The sequence below is a fragment of the Pseudoliparis swirei genome, chromosome 14 (assembly GCF_029220125.1).
Source record: "Pseudoliparis swirei isolate HS2019 ecotype Mariana Trench chromosome 14, NWPU_hadal_v1, whole genome shotgun sequence".
NCBI lineage: Eukaryota > Metazoa > Chordata > Actinopteri > Perciformes > Liparidae > Pseudoliparis > Pseudoliparis swirei.
Genome location: NC_079401.1, coordinates 638870 through 665408, shown reverse-complemented (window position 1 = coordinate 665408; position 26539 = coordinate 638870). Strand labels below are relative to the sequence as shown.

Genomic DNA, 26539 nt, shown 5'->3' with positions numbered 1-26539 from the left:
CCTCTGGAGGATCTGAAGGACTCCTCTGGAGGATCTGAAGGACTCCTCTGAAGGACTCCTCTGGAGGATCTGGAGGACTCATCTGAAGGACTCCTCTGGAGGATCTGAAGGACTCATCTGAAGGACTCCTCTGGAGCATCTGAAGGACTCATCTGAAGGACTCCTCTGGAGGATCTGAAGGACTCCTCTGGAGGATCTGAAGGACTCCTCTGAAGGACTCCTCTGGAGGATCTGGAGGACTCATCTGAAGGACTCCTCTGGAGGATCTGAAGGACTCATCTGAAGGACTCCTCTGGAGCATCTGAAGGACTCATCTGAAGGACTCCTCTGGAGGATCTGAAGGACTCCTGGAGGATCTGGAGGACTCATCTGAAGGACTCCTCTGGAGGATCTGAAGGACTCATCTGAAGGACTCCTCTGGAGGATCTGGAGGACTCATCTGAAGGACTCCTCTGGAGGATCTGGAGGACTCATCTGAAGGACTCCTCTGGAGGATCTGAAGGACTCCTCTGAAGGACTCATCTGGAGGATCTGGAGGACTCATCTGAAGGACTCCTCTGGAGGATCTGGAGGACTCATCTGAAGGACTCCTCTGGAGGACTCCTCTGAAGGACCTCTGGTCTGTTAGCCCTCTGGTTCTTTTCTGTGATCTTGTGTCTCTGTCCAGACCTGAAGACCAGGTCAGAACCCTTTCATGTTCAGTCCAGGACGTATCAGCTAAATGTACTTCAAGTATCAAAGTAAAAGTACTCGTCCTTTATGATACTTAGTACCACTGTGTCTACATTTAGTTTTTTCTTCCATACAAACACACAAACAAACTTAATTAAAGAAAACTTTTTTATTTTCAAATGAAAATAATACGTTGTGACGTTTGTAAACAGGAAGACTTTTATTTTGTAATGTGTCCCTCCATGTCCTTCAGGATGTCGGGGATGAACTCTTGGACGTCTCTCAGCTGGTCCCTCCAGTCCTGAGGGATGGTGGCCCCCAGCAGGGCCCCCCAGACCCCCATCAAGGATCACTAGAGACCCCCAACAGGGACCACTAGAGACCCCCACCCCGGAGGACCTTGGTGGTAGTGCACGGACCCCGTGGAGGTCTTCCACAGGTCCAGCTTGCCGTGGAGGATCACACTCCCCACCACGTCGGGCCTCTGGGCTCCGGGGGACCAGGCGGTCCGCCCGCTGCCGGCTGGAGGACCAGAACCACCATGAGAGCGTCTGTGGACCAGAACCTGAAGGGGGTCTGCAGGACTCCGGAGGTCCGGTCCTCGTACCGGTGTTGGAGAGGCTGAGGATGCACACATCCCCCACAATGCACTGCTCACCGGGCGCCGCGCAGGACACATCTCACTGAGGAGCACGAGAAGTGTTTATGTATTTAAGAAGTATTTATTCTCTACTAACACAACTTCATGTAGTATTCTGTATATTTAAGAAGTATTTATTCTCTACTAACACAACTTCATGTAGTATTCTGTATATTTAAGAAGTTTTTATTCTATACTAACACAACTTCATGTAGTATTCTGTATATTTAAGAAGTATTTATTCTCTACTAACACAACTTCATGTAGTATTCTGTATATTTAAGAAGTTTTTATTCTCTACTAACACAACTTCATGTAGTATTCTGTATATTTAAGAAGTTTTTATCCTCAACTCTTCCTGCGGGTTTCTGTTCTTAATGATTCCGTATTTCGAAATTGCATAAGTTTATTGTTACAGCGTTACAAAACTGCACCGGAAGTGGTTTACGTTAGCGCCTTCTTTATGTTAGCGCCTTCGCGTTAACTTAAAAGTGCCGGTAGCTGATAACCGGGTTTAGTTCGGTTCATGCTAATTATCCGGAAGTATGAAGGTCCATATGAAATCATTTGTTTATGACAATTATTTAAAAGCATTGTGTTTGTTTATCTACGGTGGTCGATTTAGGTCAACTCAAAATACAAAGATTTAAGAATTTTAGTTTGCCCTGATCGCAGGCTTCGAGGCTGATGCACTGCGTTCAGCAAACATATTCAAGAAATAAAAAACGTTATTAATAATTATGTATTTGTAAATATAATGAGGCAAAAATAATGAGTCTTGTAATAACGGAGATAAAACAAAAAGGTTAAGAGACGTAAAACTGCCTGGAAAACTGTGCTCAGGGCACTGCAAAACCATCACTACGGTGGCCGAGGAGCGTCAATACAGGCGGACATTGACTAAATCAGTTAAACCGCGATGTGGAGCAGATGTCCACACATCGGACAAAGACCACTTCCGGTTCCATCGTTACTCAAAGACTCGATCAGAGGCTAATGGACCCGACAGCGAAGCGAATACAGCGAGTTCTGAGCTGAGTGAAGCTAGCTGGGTGCTAACAGGATGGAGGAGAACCCTTTAGAACCACACGATGTCGGTAAGAGAACCCTTTAGAACCACACGATGTCGGTAAGAGAACCCTTTAAGAGTCTTCAACCCGGTCCTGTGGGTTTCGTCCCACATGCAACAACTGGCTGATCATAACATCTCAATCTGTATCATCCGTTTTCAAATGTAACTGGTGAATTATAAATATATGTGTTTACTTTAAAATAAAGTAGTTCATGACATAAATACATTTAACTGGATATTGTAACGGTTCTTGCAGCTGTCTGGTGACGTCACCATGTGTCTTATGATCGATCACAGACACATGGTGACGTCACCATGTGTGTGATCACATGATCTCTTCATCGGTCATGTTTATGATCCTTAACTCCGGACAGAATGAATGATGTGGACCAGATATATTTCATAAGGTGTTGTTTTCCAGAGCGAGCCAAAACCTTCTGGGCCGAGGAGGACGTGGAGCAGGTGTTCAGGGGCGTGTTTGAGTACCTGGAGCACCTGAAGAGGGTCCTGCAGAACAGCACCGCCACGGAGAAAGGTCCAGACGGCTTCCTGTTGTCTTGGCGGTGACTTCCTGTTGTCTTGACGGTGACTTCCTGTTGTCTTGGCGGTGACTTCCTGTTGTCTTGATGGTGACTTCCTGTTGTCTTGGCGGTGACTTCCTGTTGTCTTGATGGTGACTTCTTGTTGTCTTGGCGGTGACTTCCTGTTGTCTTGGCGGTGACTTCCTGTTGTCTTGATGGTGACTTCTTGTTGTCTTGGCGGTGACTTCCTGTTGTCTTGACGGTGACTTCCTGTTGTCTTGATGGTGACTTCCTGTTGTCTTGGCGGTGACTTCCTGTTGTCTTGGCGGTGACTTCCTGTTGTCTTGGCGGTGACTTCTTGTTGTCTTGGCGGTGACTTCCTGTTGTCTTGACGGTGACTTCCTGTTGTCTTGACGGTGACTTATTGTTGTCATGATGGTGACTTCCTGTTGTCTTGGCGGTGACTTCCTGTTGTATTGGCGGTGACTTCCTGTTGTCTTGACGGTGACTTCCTGTTGTCTTGGCTGTGACTTCCTGTTGTCTTGACGGTGACTTCCTGTTGTCTTGACGGTGACTTCTTGTTGTCTTGGCGGTGACTTCCTGTTGTCTTGACGGTGACTTCCTGTTGTCTTGACGGTGACTTTCTGTTGTCTTGACGGTGACTTCCTGTTGTCTTGGCGGTGACTTCCTGTTGGCTTGATGATGACTTCCTGTTGTCTTGATGGTGACTTCCTGTTGTCTTGGCGGTGACTTCCTGTTGTCTTGGCGGTGACTTCCTGTTGTCTTGACGGTGACTTCCTGTTGTCTTGACGGTGACTTCCTGTTGTCTTGACGGTGACTTTCTGTTGTCTTGACGGTGACTTCTTGTTGTCTTGGCGGTGACTTCCTGTTGTCTTGACGGTGACTTTCTGTTGTCTTGATGGTGAGTTCCTGTTGTCTTGATGGTGACTTCCTGTTGTCTTGGCGGTGACTTCCTGTTGACTTGGCGGTGACTTCCTGTTGTCTTGGCGGTGACTTCTTGTTGTCTTGGCGGTGACTTCCTGTTGTCTTGACGGTGACTTCCTGTTGTCCTGACACTGACTTCGTGTTGTCCTGACACTGACTTCCTGTTGTCTTGACGGTGACTTCCTGTTGTCTTGGCGGTGACTTCCTGTTGTCTTGTCGGTGACTTTGTGTTGTCTTGGCGGTGACTTCCTGTTGTCTTGACGGTGACTTCCTGTTGTCTTGGCGGTGACTTCCTGTTGTCTTGGCGGTGACTTCCTGTTGTCCTGACACTGACTTCCTGTTGTCTTGACGGTGACTTCCTGTTGTCTTGGCGGTGACTTCCTGTTGTCTTGATGGTGACTTCCTGTTGTCTTGGCGGTGACTTCCTGTTGTCTTGGCGGTGACTTCCTGTTGTCCTGACACTGACTTCCTGTTGTCCTGACACTGACTTCCTGTTGTCCTGACACTGACTTCCTGTCCATCAGAGTGTGTGCAGGCCCTGCGGCTGCTGGAGTGTCTCAACGGCCCTCCGGCCTCTCAGGACTCTGTGGTCCAGGTGGTCGTCGGCTCAGGTGAACACGGGCTTTTATTCTGAAACTTTATTGTTTTTCATAACAACCACCTTCTTTATAAAGTCCTATTTCGGTGGTGCCTTCCTGCCCAGACGAGCTGTTCCCGGCTGACTCCTCCCCCCCCTTCAACGGGACGTGTCGCTCAGCAGCGCCCCCTTCAGGCCCGGAGGAGCTCCTGCCCCCGCTGACCCCCGTCCGGCTGCAGTACCGCCCCCACACCTGCTGCCAGGTACAGACACACACACAGACACACACACCTGTGTTTACACACACAGACACACACACAGATACACACACCTGTGTTTACACAGACACACACAGACACACACACCTGTGTTGACACACAGACACACACACACCTGTGTTTACACACACAGACACACACACAGATACACACACCTGTGTTGACACACAGACACACACACAGACACACACACCTGTGTTTACACACACAGACACACACACAGATACACACACCTGTGTTTACACACAGACACACACAGACACACACACCTGTGTTGACACACAGACACACACACACCTGTGTTTACACACACAGACACACACACAGATACACACACCTGTGTTGACACACAGACACACACACAGACACACACACCTGTGTTTACACACACAGACACACACACAGATACACACACCTGTGTTGACACACAGACACACACACAGACACACACACAGACACACACACCTGTGTTGACACACAGACACACACACAGACACACACACCTGTGTTGACACACAGACACACACACAGACACACACACCTGTGTTTACACACACACACAGATACACACACCTGTGTTGACACACAGACACACACACAGACACACACACCTGTGTTGACACACAGACACACACACCTGTGTTTACACACACAGACACACCTGTGTTGACACACAGACACACACACCTGTGTTTACACACAGACACACACACCTGTGTTGACACACAGACACACACACAGACACACACACCTGTGTTTACACACACACACAGACACACACACCTGTGTTGACACACACAGACACACCTGTGTTGACACACAGACACACACACAGACACACACACCTGTGTTTACACACACACACAGACACACACACCTGTGTTGACACACACACACCTGTGTTGACACACACAGACACACCTGTGTTAACACACAGACACACACACAGACACACACACCTGTGTTGACACACAGACACACACACAGACACACACCTGTGTCCCCTCAGGCCTGCCTGCCGTGTTTACCCAGCATGCCTCAGGGCGCCCCGGCCTTCTGGGGTCAGAACCCCCTGAAGGTGCCGCTGCTCTGCGGCTTCAAGCGGCTGAGCGGCGTGCCGCTGACGGGGGCGGAGCCAGCCGGCCCGGAGGGCGGGGAGGACTGGGACGTCCTCTACAAAGCGCCGTGCGGACAGAGTCTCCGTAACCACGGCGACGTGATGCGCTTCCTGTTGGCCACGGAGAGCTGCGGCGTCCTGCGGGTGGACTTCTTCACCTTCAACCCGGCGGTCCAGTTGGACCCGCCCCCTCCGGCGGGAGCCCGGTGTCCGGAGATGGACCTGAGCCGCGGCTCGGAGCCCACGCCGGTGCAGCTGTGCGTCGGAGACGGCGGCGCCCGGCCCGCCGAGTTCCGCTACAGGAAGGACCGCTGGCCGCACGGCTGCTTCCTGTCCCGCGGCGCGGCGCTGTTCGCCGTGTGCTGCGACTGCAGCGACGGCTGCGACGACGCGCGGCGCTGCGCCTGCGCAGCCAGAGGAGGGCGCCGCTACCGCCACCACCGGCTGCCGGAGCCCAGCCCCTCAGGGTGAGACCGCGAGCAGGAAGTGACCCCCAGGGTGAGACCGCGAGCAGGAAGTGACCCCCAGGGTGAGACCGCGAGCAGGAAGTGACCCCCAGGGTGAGACCGCGAGCAGGAAGTGACCCCCAGGGTGAGACCGCGAGCAGGAAGTGACCCCCAGGGTGAGACCGCGAGCAGGAAGTGACCCCCAGGGTGAGACCATGAGCAGGAAGTGACCCCCAGGGTGAGACCGCGAGCAGGAAGTGACCCTCAGGGTGAGACCATGAGCAGGAAGTGACCCCGGGTGAGACCATGAGCAGGAAGTGACCCCAGGGTGAGACCGCGAGCAGGAAGTGACCCCAGGGTGAGACCATGAGCAGGAAGTGACCCCAGGGTGAGACCGCGAGCAGGAAGTGACCCCAGGGTGAGACATGAGCAGGAAGTGACCCCAGGGTGAGACCTGAGCAGGAAGTGACCCCAGGGTGAGACCATGAGCAGGAAGTGACCCCAGGGTGAGACCATGAGCAGGAAGTGACCCCAGGGTGAGACCACGAGCAGGAAGTGACCCCAGGGTGAGACCACGAGCAGGAAGTGACCCCAGGGTGAGACCATGAGCAGGAAGTGACCCCAGGGTGAGACCATGAGCAGGAAGTGACCCCAGGGTGAGACCGCGAGCAGGAAGTGACCCCAGGGTGAGACCGCGAGCAGGAAGTGACCGCCAGGGTGAGACCGCGACCAGGAAGTGACCCCAGGGTGAGACCATGAGCAGGAAGTGACCCCAGGGTGAGACCATGAGCAGGAAGTGACCCCAGGGTGAGACCATGAGCAGGAAGTGACCCCAGGGTGAGACCGCGAGCAGGAAGTGACCCCCAGTGTGAGACCACGAGCAGGAAGTGACCCCCAGGGTGAGACCGCGAGCAGGAAGTGACCCCCAGGGTGAGACCGCGAGCAGGAAGTGACCCCCAGGGTGAGACCGCGAGCAGGAAGTGACCCCCAGGGTGAGACCGCGAGCAGGAAGTGACCCCCAGGGTGAGACCGCGAGCAGGAAGTGACCCCCAGGGTGAGACCACGAGCAGGAAGTGACCCTCAGGGTGAGACCACGAGCAGGAAGTGACCCCCGGGGTGAGACCACGAGCAGGAAGTGACCCCCGGGGTGAGACCACGAGCAGGAAGTGACCCCCGGGGTGAGACCGCGAGCAGGAAGTGACCCCCAGGGTGAGACCGCGAGCAGGAAGTGACCCCAGGGTGAGACCATGAGCAGGAAGTGACCCCAGGGTGAGACCACGAGCAGGAAGTGACCCCCAGGGTGAGACCACGAGCAGGAAGTGACCCCCAGGGTGAGACCACGAGCAGGAAGTGACCCCCAGGGTGAGACCACGAGCAGGAAGTGACCCCCAGGGTGAGACCGCGAGCAGGAAGTGACCCCCAGGGTGAGACCACGAGCAGGAAGTGACCCTCAGGGTGAGACCGCGAGCAGGAAGTGACCCTCAGGGTGAGACCGCGAGCAGGAAGTGACCCTCAGGGTGAGACCGCGAGCAGGAAGTGACCCCCAGGGTGAGACCACGAGCAGGAAGTGACCCCCAGGGTGAGACCACGAGCAGGAAGTGACCCCCAGGGTGAGACCACGAGCAGGAAGTGACCCTCAGGGTGAGACCGCGAGCAGGAAGTGACCCCCAGGGTGAGACCGGGAGCAGGAAGTGACCCCCAGGGTGAGACCACGAGCAGGAAGTGACCCCCAGGGTGAGACCGCGAGCAGGAAGTGACCCCCAGGGTGAGACCACGAGCAGGAAGTTACCCCCAGGGTGAGACCGCGAGCAGGAAGTGAACCCCAGGGTGAGACCACGAGCAGGAAGTGACCCTCAGGGTGAGACCGCGAGCAGGAAGTGACCCCCAGGGTGAGACCGCGAGCAGGAAGTGACCCCCAGGGTGAGACCGCGAGCAGGAAGTGACCCCCAGGGTGAGACCGCAAGCAGGAAGTGACCCCAGGGTGAGACCATGAGCAGGAAGTGACCCCAGGGTGAGACCATGAGCAGGAAGTGACCCCAGGGTGAGACCATGAGCAGGAAGTGACCCCAGGGTGAGACCACGAGCAGGAAGTGACCCCAGGGTGAGACCACGAGCAGGAAGTGACCCTCAGGGTGAGACCGCGAGCAGGAAGTGAACCCCAGGGTGAGACCACGAGCAGGAAGTGGCCCTCAGGGTGAGTCTGTGAGCAGGAAGTGACCCTCAGGGTGAGACCGCGAGCAGGAAGTGACCCCCAGGGTGAGACCACGAGCAGGAAGTGACCCCCAGGGTGAGACCACGAGCAGGAAGTGACCCCCAGGGTGAGACCGCGAGCAGGAAGTGACCCTCAGGGTGAGACCGCGAGCAGGAAGTGACCCCCAGGGTGAGACCGTGAGCAGGAAGTGACCCCAGGGTGAGACCATGAGCAGGAAGTGACCCCAGGGTGAGACCATGAGCAGGAAGTGACCCCAGGGTGAGACCATGAGCAGGAAGTGACCCCAGGGTGAGACCATGAGCAGGAAGTGACCCCAGGGTGAGACCGCGAGCAGGAAGTGACCCCAGGGTGAGACCATGAGCAGGAAGTGACCCCAGGGTGAGACATGAGCAGGAAGTGACCCCCAGGGTGAGACCGCGAGCAGGAAGTGACCCCCAGGGTGAGACCGCGAGCAGGAAGTGACCCCCGGGGTGAGACCACGAGCAGGAAGTGACCCCCAGGGTGAGACCACGAGCAGGAAGTGACCCCCAGGGTGAGACCACGAGCAGGAAGTGACCCCCAGGGTGAGACCACGAGCAGGAAGTGACCCCCAGGGTGAGACCGCGAGCAGGAAGTGACCCCCAGGGTGAGACCGCGAGCAGGAAGTGACCCCCAGGGTGAGACCGCGAGCAGGAAGTGACCCCCAGGGTGAGACCGCGAGCAGGAAGTGACCCCCAGGGTGAGACCGCGAGCAGGAAGTGACCCCCAGGGTGAGACCACGAGCAGGAAGTGACCCCCAGGGTGAGACCACGAGCAGGAAGTGACCCCCAGGGTGAGACCGCGAGCAGTAAGTGACCCCGAGGGTGAGACCACGAGCAGGAAGTGACCCCAGGGTGAGACCGTGAGCAGGAAGTGACCCCCAGGGTGAGACCACGAGCAGGAACTGACCCTCAGGGTGAGACCACGAGCAGGAAGTGACCCCCGGGGTGAGACCACGAGCAGGAAGTGACCCCAGGGTGAGACCGCGTGCAGGTAGTGTCCCCCACGGTGAGACCTCGAGCAGGAAGTGACCCCAGGGTGAGACCACGAGCAGGAAGTGACCCCAGGGTGAGACCACGAGCAGGAAGTGACCCCGGGGTGAGACCACGAGCAGGAAGTGACCCCAGGGTGAGACCATGAGCAGGAAGTGACCCCAGGGTGAGACCACGAGCAGGAAGTGACCCCAGGGTGAGACCGCGAGCAGGAAGTGACCCCAGGGTGAGACCACGAGCAGGAAGTGACCCCAGGGTGAGACCACGAGCAGGAAGTGACCCCAGGGTGAGACCACGAGCAGGAAGTGACCCCAGGGTGAGACCGCGAGCAGGAAGTGACCCCAGGGTGAGACCATGAGCAGGAAGTGACCCCAGGGTGAGACCACGAGCAGGAAGTGACCTCAGGGTGAGACCATGAGCAGGAAGTGACCCCAGGGTGAGACCACGAGCAGGAAGTGACCCCAGGGTGAGACCACGAGCAGGAAGTGACCCCCAGGGTGAGACCACGAGCAGGAAGTGACCCCAGGGTGAGACCACGAGCAGGAAGTGACCCCAGGGTGAGACCACGAGCAGGAAGTGACCCCAGGGTGAGACCACGAGCAGGAAGTGACCCCAGGGTGAGACCACGAGCAGGAAGTGACCCCAGGGTGAGACCATGAGCAGGAAGTGACCCCAGGGTGAGACCACGAGCAGGAAGTGACCCCAGGGTGAGACCACGAGCAGGAAGTGACCCTCAGGGTGAGACCATGAGCAGGAAGTGACCCCAGGGTGAGACCACGAGCAGGAAGTGACCCTCAGGGTGAGACCATGAGCAGGAAGTGACCCCAGGGTGAGACCGCAGCAGGAAGTGACCCCAGGGTGAGACCGCGAGCAGGAAGTGACCCCAGGGTGAGACCCGAGCAGGAAGTGACCCCCAGGGTGAGACCATGAGCAGGAAGTGACCCCAGGGTGAGACCACGAGCAGGAAGTGACCCCAGAGTGAGACCACGAGGAGAAAGTAACCCCAGGGTGAGACCACGAGCAGGAAGTGACCCCCAGGGTGAGACCACGAGCAGGAAGTGACCCCCAGGGTGAGACCACGAGCAGGAAGTGACCCCCAGGGTGAGACCGCGAGCAGGAAGTGACCCCCAGGGTGAGACCACGAGCAGGAAGTGACCCCCAGGGTGAGACCACGAGCAGGAAGTGACCCCCAGGGTGAGACCGCGAGCAGGAAGTGACCCCAGGGTGAGACCACGAGCAGGAAGTGACCCTCAGGGTGAGACCGCGAGCAGGAAGTGACCCCCAGGGTGAGACCGTGAGCAGGAAGTGACCCCCAAGGTGAGACCGTGAGCAGGAAGTGACCCCCGGGGTGAGACCGCGAGCAGGAAGTGACCCCCAGGGTGAGACCACGAGCAGGAAGTGACCCCCAGGGTGAGACCACGAGCAGGAAGTGACCCCCAGGGTGAGACCACGAGCAGGAAGTGACCCCCAGGGTGAGACCACGAGCAGGAAGTGACCGTTGCGGTGAGACCGCTAGCTAACGGAACCGCTAGCTAACGAAACCGTGAGCTAACAAAACCGCGAGCTAAAGAAACCGCTAGCTAACGAAACCGCGAGCAAACGGAACCGCTAGCTAACGAAACCGCGAGCTAACGGAACCGCGAGCTAACGGAACCGCGAGCTAACGAAAGCAGTGCGCCCTCCTGTGGTGTCTCTAGGGTGTACGAGTGCGGCCCCTGGTGCGGCTGCGTCCGGGCCCGCTGTCAGAACCGGCTGGTCCAGAGGGGGATCAGGGTCCGCCTCCAGGTCTTCCAGACCGACGGCCGCGGCTGGGGCGTCCGATGCCGCGATGACCTGGACCGCGGCACCTTCGTGTGCATCTACGCCGGCGTGATGCTGCAGAGGAGCCGCGGGCCCGCCGAGCCGGCGCCCCCCAAGCTCACGAGGTCCGACCTCCCGCCGGACGACGAGGTGGAGGTGGTGACGGAGTGGCTGCCCCCGCCGGTGCTGGAGGGCCGCAGCACCGTGCTCGAGCCCCCCCAACCCGCCTCGCCGCCCCCGCACGTCCCCGTGATCCAGAGACCGGCTGGGACCCGGGACCGGGTGAGTCCTGATCCAGGATCTGTACGGGGAACTTCTGCTCCGACTATCTGACCCGTCATCAATAATCTGATCAATAACTCCTGTCAGACGCTGGTTGGAGCTCCGGGTGACCTGGCTCCGCCTCCAGGTGAGTCGGGTGACCTGGCTCCGCCTCCGGGTGAGTCGGGTGACCTGGCTCCGCCTCCGGGAGAGTCGGGTGACCTGGCTCCGCCTCCAGGTGAGTCGGGTGACCCGCCTCCGGCTCTGGAGAGGACGTCCGCTGTGCCCGGCCTGAAGAGGGCGCTGGAGGTGGAGGACGTCTACTTCCTGGACGCCAGCAAGGAGGGAAACGTGAGCCGCTTCATCAACGTAAGGAAGGTCACCATGACGACCATCCACGAGTGAGCAATGTGACCATTGACCTTTGACCTGTGACCCACAGCACAGCTGCCAGCCCAACCTCTTCACCCAGAACGTCTTCACCGACTGTCACGACCCGGCTTCCCCATCGTGGCCTTTTCACCAGCAGGTGAGGAAGATGATGATGGTGAAGATGGTGAAGATGGTAACACAGGTGGGTTTCTGTCTCCTTCAGGGTGGTGAAGGCCGGTACTGAGCTCACGTGGAGGTACTGCGCCGACCGCAGAGTAAACAGGAAGTGCCCTGTCTCTGCGGTAGCAACGGTTGCCGGGGCCAGTTCACCATGGAGAAGCTGTGTGACGTGTGTGAGGTCGAAGGTCAAAGATTGAAAATACAACATAAACTAATGCATTAGAAAAAGGTTAAATGTTAATCGAGTATAAGAATTATAGAAATAATATATAAGGAGGAAAAACGTAATCAGTTTCACAGAGTTAACGATTAGCTTAAGAACTGCGCATACAAAACTCAACATAACTAACTTTGGGGCTACAAAGGTCTGGTTTTCCCCGGTTACTTGAGTTCACTCGCCCGGGGCTACGTTTATTCACCGTCAATCGTGCCCTCAGCCGATGGGCGGGGCCCGTTCCCCTTCTTAGGTTGTGGGCTACTTTGTGCCGCCGTCTAAAGACCGGTGCTTCCAGGCGGAGGTTTTTGGCCAACAATTTCCTTTCAAACCTCCGTTACCTCTACAAATTTTCACAACCCCCGGGGGTTTACCACATGACCCCCCAAAGTTTGACACGTCCCTTCCATTAAAAAAGGTACGGTCTGGGGTTGTTTACAACTGACCTTTAAATTTTATTTTAAATAAGGTTGACAAGAAAGGACACCCTTTATTTCCCAATAAAATTTAAATTAATTTGTAAATTAAAATACAATATTAAATATTTTAATTTAGATAATTTTTTATAATATTAATAAAAAAATTTTTATACAGTAAAAAGGGTAAATTATTGACTAAATTAATAATAGAGTATTACAATACAGATTATGAGTATAAATGTATATACCAGGGACTCAAAACTCAGGGGTTTCATCAGGTCTTGGCCCGGCTTCGCAGCCTCATTTTGACCCAAAGGTTACGCCTCCTGGCCCTTCCCCAGGTGTGCCGGTCTGCAATTTTCGGACCCTCCGAGGCTACTCCGCGAGGCCCGGAACCCGTGTGACTTTAATATACAAAATTACTTAATTCACAAAATAACATAAATGATATAAATATAAAATCATGAGTTTCTACTGACCCCTCCTTCCTAGGTCTTTAAAACATTCATCAAAAGTTTTAAACAGGAGGCACTTCAGGAGGGGGGCTCCACAAATTCCCTGTTCCTGTAATAAGTTTATAGTAAATTGAAAAATAATTTACTGAACTAAATTTCATAAATACAGGACTCATCCCGTTAGAGATGTCTGGAATGTGTAAAATTGATAACAAGTGAGATATGGTACTGAGAATCAGCTTACTACGGGAATCTACATTTTACTAATATGCGAGAACCCGCCTCCGAGGTCTGACAGGACTACGAGAACTGCAGAGTCACCGGGCCACTCGGTTTCTGTTACAGGTTAAAATAACAGAAAATAAGGTCTAAATGAGTTTAACATGTCAGCGATTTTCCTGCGTCCACCAATATCCTCCCCCCTTTTCCGGTCACTGGCACTTGGTGGAGCGCTCGGAAGAACTCTCACGGGCCTCAAAGGTGGACCATTTTGTAACATTAAAAAACAACATATACATGAATATCACAAATGATCAAAATAATTAGTTAATTTAATTAACATGAGTTGACAGAGATAAGACTTTATATGGTGAATACATATAATGGAGAACATTCATCTAGATGAATGTATGTAACAGTGGGGTGCATGGGGGCACTGGTCTGCTTTCATGTATGGAAATGAAACTTAATATATATATTTTTATAATCTGATTTTATAAAATATTTATGCATAATATTGTTATATTGCATTTAAGTAGACTCTTGAAATCACGGCCTAAGGGTTATTGTTTGAAAATTTAATCGCGATAATGTTATTTCAAAAAGTTTAAACTAGTTTTTTTTTTTAATGATTAACACCTAAAATATACATATGTGAATGTTTCATAAAAAAGTTTGTGATGGCTCAAATGTATTAATTGTGCTCATATAGTTTGTTATTTATATATATGATTTTATGAAATATTATAGATATTACATATATTGTATATAGGGTTAAACGCATCTGGATAGTTGCTTTAATAAGATTTTACATTAAGAATTTGCTAAATGGTTCTTAGAATTTTTCACATGACAGTTTAACTGTTATTTTTAACAAATCTGGAAATGATCTAAAGATGTTTTCTGTATCTTGGTTCTTACACTTATCGATTTTCCCCTCTGCAACGAAGGAAGATCTTCGCGGACCCGGAAACTGTAAGTTCACTTTGTAATCTGTCTAAACATGTCGGCCATGAGGTATTCAGTAATGAAACTAAATCCCCCCGACTTCACAGGTTTGTTCTAATTAAACAACGTCGTTTTGTCGTCAGCACTGCAGATTAAGCTTATTACACTTAATAAACTCCCGCCTCACAGAGGTCGGTATGGTTGACGAGCACAAGGAAACATTTGTTCTGTTTACTTCCGACCTATTTTTCTAAAAATTCCCCCCCTTTCATCCGGCATTCGAAGAAACCTAATTAAGAATTTGCCTCCCATTAAGGTAGGGGCCTTTTGTTTTTTGGATTAAAATTTGGTTAAAAAAAAACATTTGTTTTCCCTTTGCTTTACATTATAAATTTTTACCTGGGGCAATTGACCCCAGAATAAACCGACAAAAAATTAATTAAATTGCATCCCAAAGGTTTAAGTTGAGGTTAAATTTTATGTTTAGTTATAAGATGAAAAATAATTGCCATTAAAATAACAAATTGTATTGTGATATGTTTGACACATGAAAAAGTGTATAAATGATATACCTTATTTAAAATAATCGGGTAATTACCCAAATAACAGAAATTTTTTAGGATAAATGTATTAATGTTCCATGGGTTAACTCCAAAAACCTGCTGATTAACCCATTAAAAATTGTATATGTTTATCATCTTGCACTAAAATGTTAAATTTTTAAAGATATAAAGTGATTAATCATGTGTAGTTGTGATTCCCGATTAAAGAGGTTTAACCGTTACAGCCTAAATTTGTTCATAAAAAAATTTTTAATATTCAAGGAAGAATTGTATAAAAATGTAAAAGTATATAACCCGGGTTTTGGGGAGTGTCTCTGGTGTGGCCCAAAATGTCCTGGTTGGTTGGTCACTGTTCAGCGTTCCCCACCGTAAGAGCCCTTAGTTTTAGTCAAGAAGTATAATGTAAAATGTAAAGAAGAAGACATTAATGTATCATGTTATTATGTTGATAAATGTGTATCTGTGTCTGTGTGTACCTCTGTTACTTTACTTTACTGAGAGTATGTGGTGTTGGGTAAATTTGTCTCAGAGTTCTCAGCTATATCTGAAGAACCAGTACTCTGATGTACTGTGATGTACTTGACTTGATGTACTCTGATGTACTCTGATGTACTCTGATGTACTCTGATGTACTTGATGTACTGTTGTACTGTGATGTACTTTCTGATGCCCACTACTCTGATGTACTTGATGTGATGTACTCTGATGTACTGTCTTGTACTCTGATGTACTGTGGTGTACTCTGATGTACTCTGATGTACTGTGATGTACTCTGATGTACTCTGATGTACTGTGATGTACTCTGATGTACTCTGATGTACTCTGATGTACTCTGATGTACTCTGATGTACTGTGATGTACTCTGATGTACTGTGATGTACTGTGATGTACTCTGATGTACTGTGATGTACTCTGATGTACTCTGATGTACTGTGATGTACTCTGATGTACTCTGATGTACTCTGATGTACTCTGATGTACTCTGATGTACTCTGATGTACTGTGATGTACTCTGATGTACTCTGATGTACTGTGATGTACTCTGATGTACTCTGATGTACTGTGATGTACTCTGATGTACTCTGATGTACTGTGATGTACTCTGATGTACTCTGATGTACTCTGATGTACTGTGGTGTACTCTGATGTACTCTGATGTACTCTGATGTACTCTGATGTACTGTGATGTACTCTGATGTACTGTGATGTACTGATGTACTGTGATGTACTCTGATGTACTCTGATGTACTCTGATGTACTCTGATGTACTCTGATGTACTCTGATGTACTGTGATGTACTCTGATGTACTCTGATGTACTCTGATGTACTCTGATGTACTGTGATGATGTACTCTGATGTACTCTGATGTACTGTGATGTACTCTGATGTACTCTGATGTACTGTGATGTACTCTGATGTACTCTGATGTACTGTGATGTACTGTGATGCTCTGATGTACTCTGATGTACTGTGATGTACTCTGATGTACTCTGATGTGCTGATGTACTGTGATGTACTCTGATGTACTCTGATGTACTCTGATGTACTCTGATGTGGTGTACTCTGATGTACTGTGATGTACTCTGATGTACTGTGATGTACTGTGATGTACTCTGATGTACTCTGATGTACTGTGATGTACTCTGATGTACTCTGATGTACTGTGATGTACTCTGATGTACTGTGATGTACTCTGATGTACTCTGATGTACTCTGATGTACTGTGATGTACTCTGATGTACTGTGATGTACTCTGATGTACTCTGATGTACTCTGATGTACTGTGATGTACTCTGATGTACTGTGATGTACTCTGATGTACTGTGATGTACTCTGATGTACTCGGTACTGTGATGTACTGTGATGTACTCTGATGTACTCTGATGTACTGTGATGTACTCTGATGTACTGTGATGTACTCTGATGTACTCTGATGTACTGTGATGTACTCTGATGTACTGTGATGTACTCTGATGTACTGTGGTGTACTCTGATGTACTGTGGTGTACTCTGATGTACTGTGATGTACTGTGATGTACTCTGATGTACTGTGATGTACTCTGATGTACTGTGATGTACTCTGATGTACTCTGATGTACTCTGATGTACTGTGATGTACTCTGATGTACTCTGATGTACTGTGATGTACTCTGATGTACTCTGATGTACTGTGATGTACTCTGATGTACTGTGATGTACTCTGATGTACTCTGATGTACTGTGATGTACTCTGATGTACTCTGATGTACTCTGATGTACTCTGATGTACTCTGATGTACTGTGATGTACTCTGATGTACTCTGATGTACTGTGATGTACTCTGATGTACTGTGATGTACTCTGATGTACTCTGATGTACTCTGATGTACTCTGATGTACTCTGATGTACTGTGATGTACTCTGATGTACTGTGATGTACTCTGATGTACTGTGATGTACTCTGATGTACTCTGATGTACTCTGATGTACTGTGATGTACTCTGATGTACTCTGATGTACTCTGATGTACTCTGATGTACTGTGATGTACTCTGATGTACTCTGATGTACTCTGATGTACTCTGATGTACTCTGATGTACTCTGATGTACTCTGATGTACTCTGATGTACTGTGATGTACTCTGATGTACTCTGATGTACTCTGATGTACTCTGATGTACTCTGATGTACTCTGATGTACTCTGATGTACTCTGATGTACTCTGATGTACTCTGATGTACTCTGATGTACTGTGATGTACTCTGATGTACTGTGATGTACTCTGACGTACTCTGAGGTACTCTGATGTACTGTGATGTACTGTGATGTACTCTGATGTACTCTGAGGTACTCTGATGTACTGTGATGTACTGTGATGTACTCTGATGTACTCTGATGTACTCTGATGTACTCTGATGTACTCTGATGTACTCTGATGTACTCTGATGTACTCTGATGTACTCTGATGTACTCTGATGTACTCTGATGTACTCTGAGGTACTCTGATGTACTGTGATGTACTCTGATGTACTGTGATGTACTCTGATGTACTCTGATGTACTCTGATGTACTCTGATGTACTCTGAGGTACTCTGATGTACTGTGATGTACTGTGATGTACTCTGATGTACTCTGATGTACTGTGATGTACTCTGATGTACTCTGATGTACTCTGATGTACTCTGATGTACTCTGATGTACTGTGATGTACTCTGATGTACTCTGATGTACTCTGAGGTACTCTTTGATTGGATGTCTCACTGCAATGCATCCTGGGAGTTTCTTGACATGTCATAGTAACTGTTGAAGATCATCTTTCTTCTTATTGTGAAAGTGTAAAACAGCAGCTGCCCTTCACAATAAAAGCCCGTGTTTCCTCTATTTGTTGTGTAAAACAGCAGCTGCCCTTCACAATAAAAGCCCGTGTTTCCTCCCCAGAGGCCGTGGCCCTGTACAGCCCCCAGCTGTGCTACGTCCTGGACGGCTTCCTGTCCGTGTACGGCCTCGTCATCACCGCCATGTTCCTCAGGGAGAAGGTCTGCGCTCTTATTGTGAAAGGCCTGCCTGCTCTTATTGTGAAAGGATTTCCTGCTGTTGCTCTTCACCTCCTAATCATTTCAAATGTTTCAGTTCTTCAGAACCAAAGTGAAGAGAACCGAGGAGGTCCTCTACAGCGTGAGTAGAACATAGTGTTGTTGTTGTTGTTGTTGTTGTTATGAACAGTGTTATTGTTTTATAATTAATGATATTACTGTTAGTGGTGTTATTAATTTAGTTAATGTTATTCTTTATTGTTGGTCAGGATCTGGAGGGTCAGAGCTCTGGAACCTACACCCAGCTGACTCGACCACGGGTGAGTTCTGCTGCGGTTCTCCAGAGAACCTTCCATATGGAAGAGAACCCTCCCTCGAAGCACGGCTTCAGAACCAACAGTGGGTTCTCCAACAGAACCCTGATAGACTGAGAGAGAACCTCACTGTGAGAACCTCACTGAGAGAACCCTGATAGACTGAGAGAACCTCACTGAGAGAACCTCACTGCTGAGAACCTCACTGAGAGAACCTGATAGACTGAGAGAGAACCTCACTGAGAGAACCCTGATAGACTGAGAGAACCTCACTGAGAGAACCTCACTGAGAGAACCCTGATAGACTGAGAGAGAACCTCACTGAGAGAACCCTGATAGACTGAGAGAACCTCACTGAGAGAACCTCACTGAGAGAACCCTGATAGACTGAGAGAGAACCTCACTGAGAGAATCCTGATAGACTGAGAGAACCTCACTGAGAGAACCTCACTGAGAGAACCTCACTGAGAGAACCCTGATAGACTGAGAGAACCTCACTGAGAGAACCCTGATAGACTGAGAGAGAATCTCACTGAGAACCCTGATAGACTGAGAGAACCTCACTGAGAGAACCCTGATAGACTGAGAGAACCTCACTGAGAGAACCCTGATAGACTGAGAGAGAACCTCACTGAGAGAACCCTGATAGACTGAGAGAACCTCACTGAGAGAACCCTGATAGACTGAGATAACCTCACTGAGAGAACCCTGATAGACTGAGATAACCTCACTGAGATAACCTCACTGAGAGAACCCTGATAGACTGAGAGAACCTCACTGAGAGAACCTCACTGAGAGAACCCTGATAGACTGAGAGAACCTCACTGAGAGAACCTCACTGAGAGAACCCTGATAGACTGAGAGAAAACCTCACTGTGAGAAACTCACTGAGAGAACCCTGATAGACTGAGAGAAAACCTCACTGTGAGAACCTCACTGAGAGAACCCTGATAGACTGAGAGAACCTCACTGAGAGAACCCTGATAGACTGAGAGAGAACCTCACTGAGAGAACCCTGATAGACTGAGAGAACCTCACTGAGAGAACCCTGATAGACTGAGAGAGAATCTCACTGAGAGAACCCTGATAGACTGAGAGAGAACCTTACTGAGAGAACCTTACTGAGAGAACCCTGATAGACTGAGAGAGAACCTTACTGAGAGAACCCTGATAGACTGAGAGAACCTCACTGAGAGAACCCTGATAGACTGAGAGAGAACCTCACTGAGAGAATCCTGATAGACTGAGAGAACCTCACTGAGAGAACCTCACTGAGAGAATCCTGATAGACTGAGAGAGAACCTCACTGAGAGAACCCTGATAGACTGAGAGAACCTCACTGAGCGAACCCTGATAGACTGAGAGAACCTCACTGAGAGAACCTCACTGAGAGAACCCTGATAGACTGAGAGAGAACCTCACTGTGAGAACCTCACTGAGAGAACCCTGATAGACTGAGAGAACCTCACAGAGAACCCTGATAGACTGAGAGAGAACCTCACTGAGAGAACCCTGATAGACTGAGATAACCTCACTGAGAGAACCTCACTGAGAGAACCCTGATAGACTGAGAGAGAACCTCACTGAGAGAACCCTGATAGACTGAGAGAACCTCACGAAGCGAACCCTGATAGACTGAGAGAGAACCTTACTGAGAGAACCCTGATAGACTGAGAGAACCTCACTGAGAGAACCCTGATAGACTGAGAGAGAACCTCACTGTGAGAACCTCACTGAGAGAACCGTGATAGACTGAGAGAGAACCTCACTGAGAGAACCTCACTGAGAGAACCTCACTGAAAGAACTCTGATAGACTGAGAGAGAACCTCACTGAGAGAACCCTGATAGACAGGGTGAGACCGCGAGCAGGAAGTGACCCCCGGGGTGAGACCGCGAGCAGGAAGTGACCCCCGGGGTGAGACCGCGAGCAGGAAGTGACCCCCGGGGTGAGACCACGAGCAGGAAGTGACCCCCGGGGTGAGACCACGAGCAGGAAGTGACCCCCGGGGTGAGACCACGAGCAGGAAGTGACCCCCAGGGTGAGACCACGAGCAGGAAGTGACCCTCAGGGTGAGACCACGAGCAGGAAGTGACCCTCAGGGTGAGACCACGAGCAGGAAGTGACCCCCAGGGTGAGACCACGAGCAGGAAGTGACCCTCAGGGTGAGACCACGAGCAGGAAGTGACCCCCAGGGTGAGACCACGAGCAGGAAGTGACCCCCAGGGTGAGACCACGAGCAGGAAGTGACCCCCAGGGTGAGACCACGAGCAGGAAGTGACCCCCAGGGTGAGACCACGAGCAGGAAGTGACCCCCAGGGTGAGACCACGAGCAGGAAGTGACCCCCAGGGTGAGACCGTGAGCAGGAAGTGACCCCCAGGGTGAGACCACGAGCAGGAAGTGACCCCCAGGGTGAGACCACGAGCAGGAAGTGACCCCCAGGGTGAGACCACGAGCAGGAAGTGACCCCCAGGGTGAGACCGCGAGCAGGAAGTGACCCCCAGGGTGAGACCGCGAGCAGGAAGTGACCCCCGGGGTGAGACCACGAGCAGGAAGTGACCCCCAGGGTGAGACCACGAGCAGGAAGTGACCCCCAGGGTGAGACCACGAGCAGGAAGTGACCCCCAGGGTGAGACCACGAGCAGGAAGTGACCGTTGCGGTGAGACCGCTAGCTAACGGAACCGCTAGCTAACGAAACCGTCAGCTAACAAAACCGCGAGCTAAAGAAACCGCTAGCTAACGAAACCGCGAGCAAACGGAACCGCTAGCTAACGAAACCGCGAGCTAACGAAACCGCGAGCTAACGGAACCGCTAGCTAACGAAACCGCGAGCTAACGAAAGCAGTGCGCCCTCCTGTGGTGTCTCTAGGGTGTACGAGTGCGGCCCCTGGTGCGGCTGCGTCCGGGCCCGCTGTCAGAACCGGCTGGTCCAGAGGGGGATCAGGGTCCGCCTCCAGGTCTTCCAGACCGACGGCCGCGGCTGGGGCGTCCGATGCCGCGATGACCTGGACCGCGGCACCTTCGTGTGCATCTACGCCGGCGTGATGCTGCAGAGGAGCCGCGGGCCCGCCGAGCCGGCGCCCCCCAAGCTCACGAGGTCCGACCTCCCGTCGGACGACGAGGTGGAGGTGGTGACGGAGTGGCTGCCCCCGCCGGTGCTGGAGGGCCGCAGCACCGTGCTCGAGCCCCCCCAACCCGCCTCGCCGCCCCCGCACGTCCCCGTGATCCAGAGACCGGCTGGGACCCGGGACCGGGTGAGTCCTGATCCAGGATCTGTACGGGGAACTTCTGCTCCGACTATCTGACCCGTCATCAATAATCTGATCAATAACTCCTGTCAGACGCTGGTTGGAGCTCCGGGTGACCTGGCTCCGCCTCCAGGTGAGTCGGGTGACCTGGCTCCGCCTCCGGGTGAGTCGGGTGACCTGGCTCCGCCTCCAGGTGAGTCAGGTGACCCGCCTCCGGCTCTGGAGAGGACGTCCGCTGTGCCCGGCCTGAAGAGGGCGCTGGAGGTGGAGGACGTCTACTTCCTGGACGCCAGCAAGGAGGGAAACGTGAGCCGCTTCATCAACGTAAGGAAGGTCACCATGACGACCATCCACGAGTGAGCAATGTGACCATTGACCTTTGACCTGTGACCCACAGCACAGCTGCCAGCCCAACCTCTTCACCCAGAACGTCTTCACCGACTGTCACGACCCCGGCTTCCCCATCGTGGCCTTTTTCACCAGCAGGTGAGGAAGATGATGATGGTGAAGATGGTGAAGATGGTAACACAGGTGGGTTTCTGTCTCCTTCAGGGTGGTGAAGGCCGGTACTGAGCTCACGTGGAGGTACTGCGCCGACTCGCAGAGTAAACAGGAAGTGCCCTGTCTCTGCGGTAGCAACGGTTGCCGGGGCCAGTTCACCATGGAGAAGCTGTGTGACGTGTGTGAGGTCGAAGGTCACGGTGACGCTCGGTAACCCCCGAGCGGTTCACACGTTTCAGCCAAAGAAACAAAAACACATTTTTCTACATGTCTTTGTTTAATAATAAAAAAATCTACTAAGCTTAGAATGTCGGTTTAGCTGCTTTATTTTGAAAACTTGTGTTTGTGGTTTAATTTCAGAGTTTTGTAATTTGTGCTGAGTAAAAATGTCTTTCTGTAAAGCCTTTTATTTTGAAATATGGGAGGGCTCTCGGTTTTAACTGCCAGTAAATCATTTATTGTGAAATGTCTTTGTGAATGTGACATTTCTGAGATTTATTATCATTATAGTATTTATATTTACATATTATTATTATATCACAGGAGTGAAGCATCAAATGTAGTTTCACAGAATAAATATCACAATTATTTGAAATGGAACAAACTATTTAAAAGTAACAATAAATGAAGATATGAAACGGAAAACTAAATTATATTTATGAAGAACTTCCGGTTATACTTTTATTCTGAAACTCCGCCCCGGAAGCCCTCGCGTTGTTTACCTCGAGGACTCACCGGCTGTTGCCGCACTCTGAAGCCGACCATGAGCGCTCTGCTGCGGGCTTCGTGTGTGCTCCTCCTCCTGTGGGTCTCCCGGTCCTCCGGCTGCCGGGTCCGGATCCCGCCCCACGACCAGGTGGCCCAGGTGGCCCGGTTCGTGGCCCACCAGTGTGACTGGGCCTCCGTGGCCACCGTCTCCACCCACCGGCCGGTGGTGGGCCGGCCGTTCTCCAACGTGTTCTCGGTGAGCGACGGACCGGAGGGCTCCGGGACCGGGGTGCCCTACCTGTACCTGACCCGCATGGACATCTCGGTCCAGGACCTGCAGGTACCGGCTCCACGTTACTACAAGTACTACAGGGTACAAGTACTACAGGGTACAAGTACCTCTGACCAACTGGAAACTTATTTTAAGTTCTTTAATACTAACAATAAGTTCATATAAATTAGACTAGAATACACGATTATAATATCATACATTATAATATATTATAGTATATTATAATGTATTATAATATATTATAGTATATTATAATACATAATTGTATAATACAGTATATTATAATGTATTATAATATTCTATAATATACTATATTATAATATAATATAGTATATTATAATATAGTATATTATGAATTATAATGTATTTGCTTACTAACAGCTCCACCATGACTCAGCAGTTCTTCTCATTGACTCAGCAGACTCAGTCGGAGGTGGAGGTCATGTGACTGAGCCTCAGGGCTCATGGTGGAGCTTCAGGACCAGCCCTCATGGGGTCTTGCAGACCTCATGGGGTCTTGCAGCCCTCATGGGGTCTTGCAGCCCTCATGGGGGTCTTGCAGCCTCACTAAGGGACTCTGCCCCCCCAGGTGGACCCCCGGGCCTCCCTGTCCATGTCTCTGGCTCAGACGGACTACTGCAGACGGGGAGGCTTCGACCCCCAGAGTCCTCTGTGTGCCCACATCACCCTGTCTGGGTCTGTGCTGGAGGTACACACACACACACACACACACACACACACACACACACAGGTGCTCAGTCACATGACCCCCCCCCCCCCTTGTTGCCAGGTGACCGGGATGGAGGCGGAGTTTGCTCAGAAGTCTCTGTTCAGTCGACACCCAGAGATGGAGGACTGGCCCCCAGAACACCACTGGTTCTTCTGCCGGTTCAACATCACACAGGTACTAGTACAGCTGAGAGTACTACAGAGAACTACAGAGTACTACAGAGAACTACAGAGTACTACAGAGTACTACAGAGTACTACAGAGAACTACAGAGAACTACAGAGTACTACAGAGTACTACAGAGTACTACAGAGAACTACAGAGTACTACAGAGTACTACAGAGAACTACAGAGTACTACAGAGTACTACAGAGAACTACAGAGTACTACAGAGAACTACAGAGTACTACAGAGAACTACAGAGTACTACAGAGGGTTACAGTCAGCGAGCGTTCCTACTGGTCCAGCAGCATCGCTGCCGTCAGCCAATGGGAGCGCAGGCCTCTCACCCCCTCCTTCCTGTTGCAGGTGTGGGTGCTGGACTACTTTGGGGGGGTGCGGACCGTCTCCCCGGAGGACTACTTCCAGGCCCCGGAGGCCCCCCGGACCACAGTGTAGACATTAATATATACATATATATACATTAATATCTACATATATATACACACATATATGTAGATATAAATATAGATTTCATTGAGTTTGACAGGTACTGACTCTTCGTCTCCCGGCCTGAAGCGTCATGGGAGTTGGAGTTAACACTTCATCTTGTGATGAATGTGTATTTTAAAAACAGCGAGGGGCGTGGCTTATCAGGAGGGGCGGGGCTCCAGCAGAATTCTGCTTCCTCCTGATAATAGTTTTAATAGATAAGACTTGAAAATATATATTTTTTTGACTGAATCTTGATTTTCTATAAATAAAGTTTGTGTGGCTCCACTTCTGTTTTTAGTGTGTGTCAGTGTGTGTGTATAAATATATATACATATGTATATATATATATATATATGCATATATATGTATATACTAGGGCTGTCAGCGTTAACGCGTTAATCTATGCGATTAATTTGGCCGCGTTAACGCACTAAAATATTTTAGCGCAATTAACGCAACTTTGTTTACTTCCGGTGTTCGTTGAAGTTTTTACACTCAAACAGAGTGTCAAACCGCGGCAGTGCGGTTTAACACTGTTTACGTTTTTAAAACAATTATTTCTCCGCGAAAATAAGGATCATAAATGAGTTTAACTCGTGGATGAATCAGTCGTGTTTCCTCCTGCTCCTCCTTCCTCCCGTCTCCCCCTCTGACACACAGAGGAACGGAGGGGCGACGTGTCGGGGGACGCGGCGCGGAAAGAACTCGTCACACGAAACCTTCAACGTGATTGGTCAATCCGTTTGTCTGTCAACATTTTGCGAAAAAAACAACCAATGAACACTCAGTAAATCACAAAGGACCTCACAGGTTGAGATTGTTCTGGAATGTTTAATGTCGAACACGTGGGTTTGTGTCACATGCAAAAGACTTTAAACGGTGAATTTACATTTTCTTTTTTTAATGGAGAACATGCCCCGCCTCCAGAGGGTGAACGTGACATATGTGAATGTCAGTCAGTCACCAAGGCCACTGGTTCTGCTGTTCAGTGGTAAAGATGACAGGACCAATGGGGTCTCAATATACTTCTTTTTTTTTACTAATCCGATTTTTCACTGAAGAAACTATTTATCATCCACGATATTAAATACCTCACTGGCACTTTATAGGTAGGAGCCTCTTTGAAAACACAGCTCTGTGGGAAGTTTTGTCTTTAAAAAGAACTTTTAATCGCGATTAATGAATTTCAAAATGTGCGATTAATTAGTTAATTTTTTTAAATCGATTGACAGCCCTAGTATATACATATGTATATATATGTATATATATATATATGTATATATATGCATCTATATATGTATGTATATATATGCATATATATGTATGTGTATATATGTATATATATGTATTTATATGTATATATATGTATATGTATATATATGCATATATGTATGTATATATATGCATATATATGTATATATGTGTATATATATGCATATATCTATGTATGTAGATATATGTATAGATATATGCATATATATTAGTGCTGTGAAAAATAACGCGTTAACTCAGTTAATTCAATTACAGGTTTAACTAGTTTTTTTTTAACGCATTTAACGCATGCGCAGAATGAGCTTCCAATCCGTCTGTTGTTGGTCGTCGGGACGAAAAAAAAGTCACTTGCAGAATGAGCTTCCAATCCACCACTTCAATCTGAAC

The 26539-nt window shown here is 50.2% G+C and overlaps 2 protein-coding genes across 2 annotated transcripts; both read left to right on the top strand.

Moving 5' to 3' along the window:
* The first annotated feature begins 407 nt into the window (after positions 1–407).
* On the top strand, positions 408–22805 carry setdb2 (SET domain bifurcated histone lysine methyltransferase 2). Its single transcript, XM_056431743.1, has 17 exons — positions 408–2409; positions 2806–2919; positions 4375–4461; positions 4554–4690; positions 5715–6289; positions 11188–11572; positions 11660–11920; positions 11994–12080; positions 12147–12160; positions 12230–12288; positions 18339–18436; positions 18531–18575; positions 18703–18753; positions 21565–22002; positions 22090–22320; positions 22394–22482; positions 22549–22805. Exons 1-17 carry the CDS (start codon positions 2376–2378, stop codon positions 22709–22711), a joined length of 2868 nt encoding a protein of 955 aa, XP_056287718.1. The 5' UTR covers positions 408–2375; the 3' UTR covers positions 22712–22805.
* A 408-nt stretch (positions 22806–23213) lies between these two features.
* Positions 23214–25165, top strand: creg1 (cellular repressor of E1A-stimulated genes 1). Its single transcript, XM_056431247.1, has 4 exons — positions 23214–23545; positions 24087–24206; positions 24288–24401; positions 24755–25165. Exons 1-4 carry the CDS (start codon positions 23261–23263, stop codon positions 24842–24844), a joined length of 609 nt encoding a protein of 202 aa, XP_056287222.1. The 5' UTR covers positions 23214–23260; the 3' UTR covers positions 24845–25165.
* The last annotated feature ends 1374 nt before the right edge of the window (positions 25166–26539 follow it).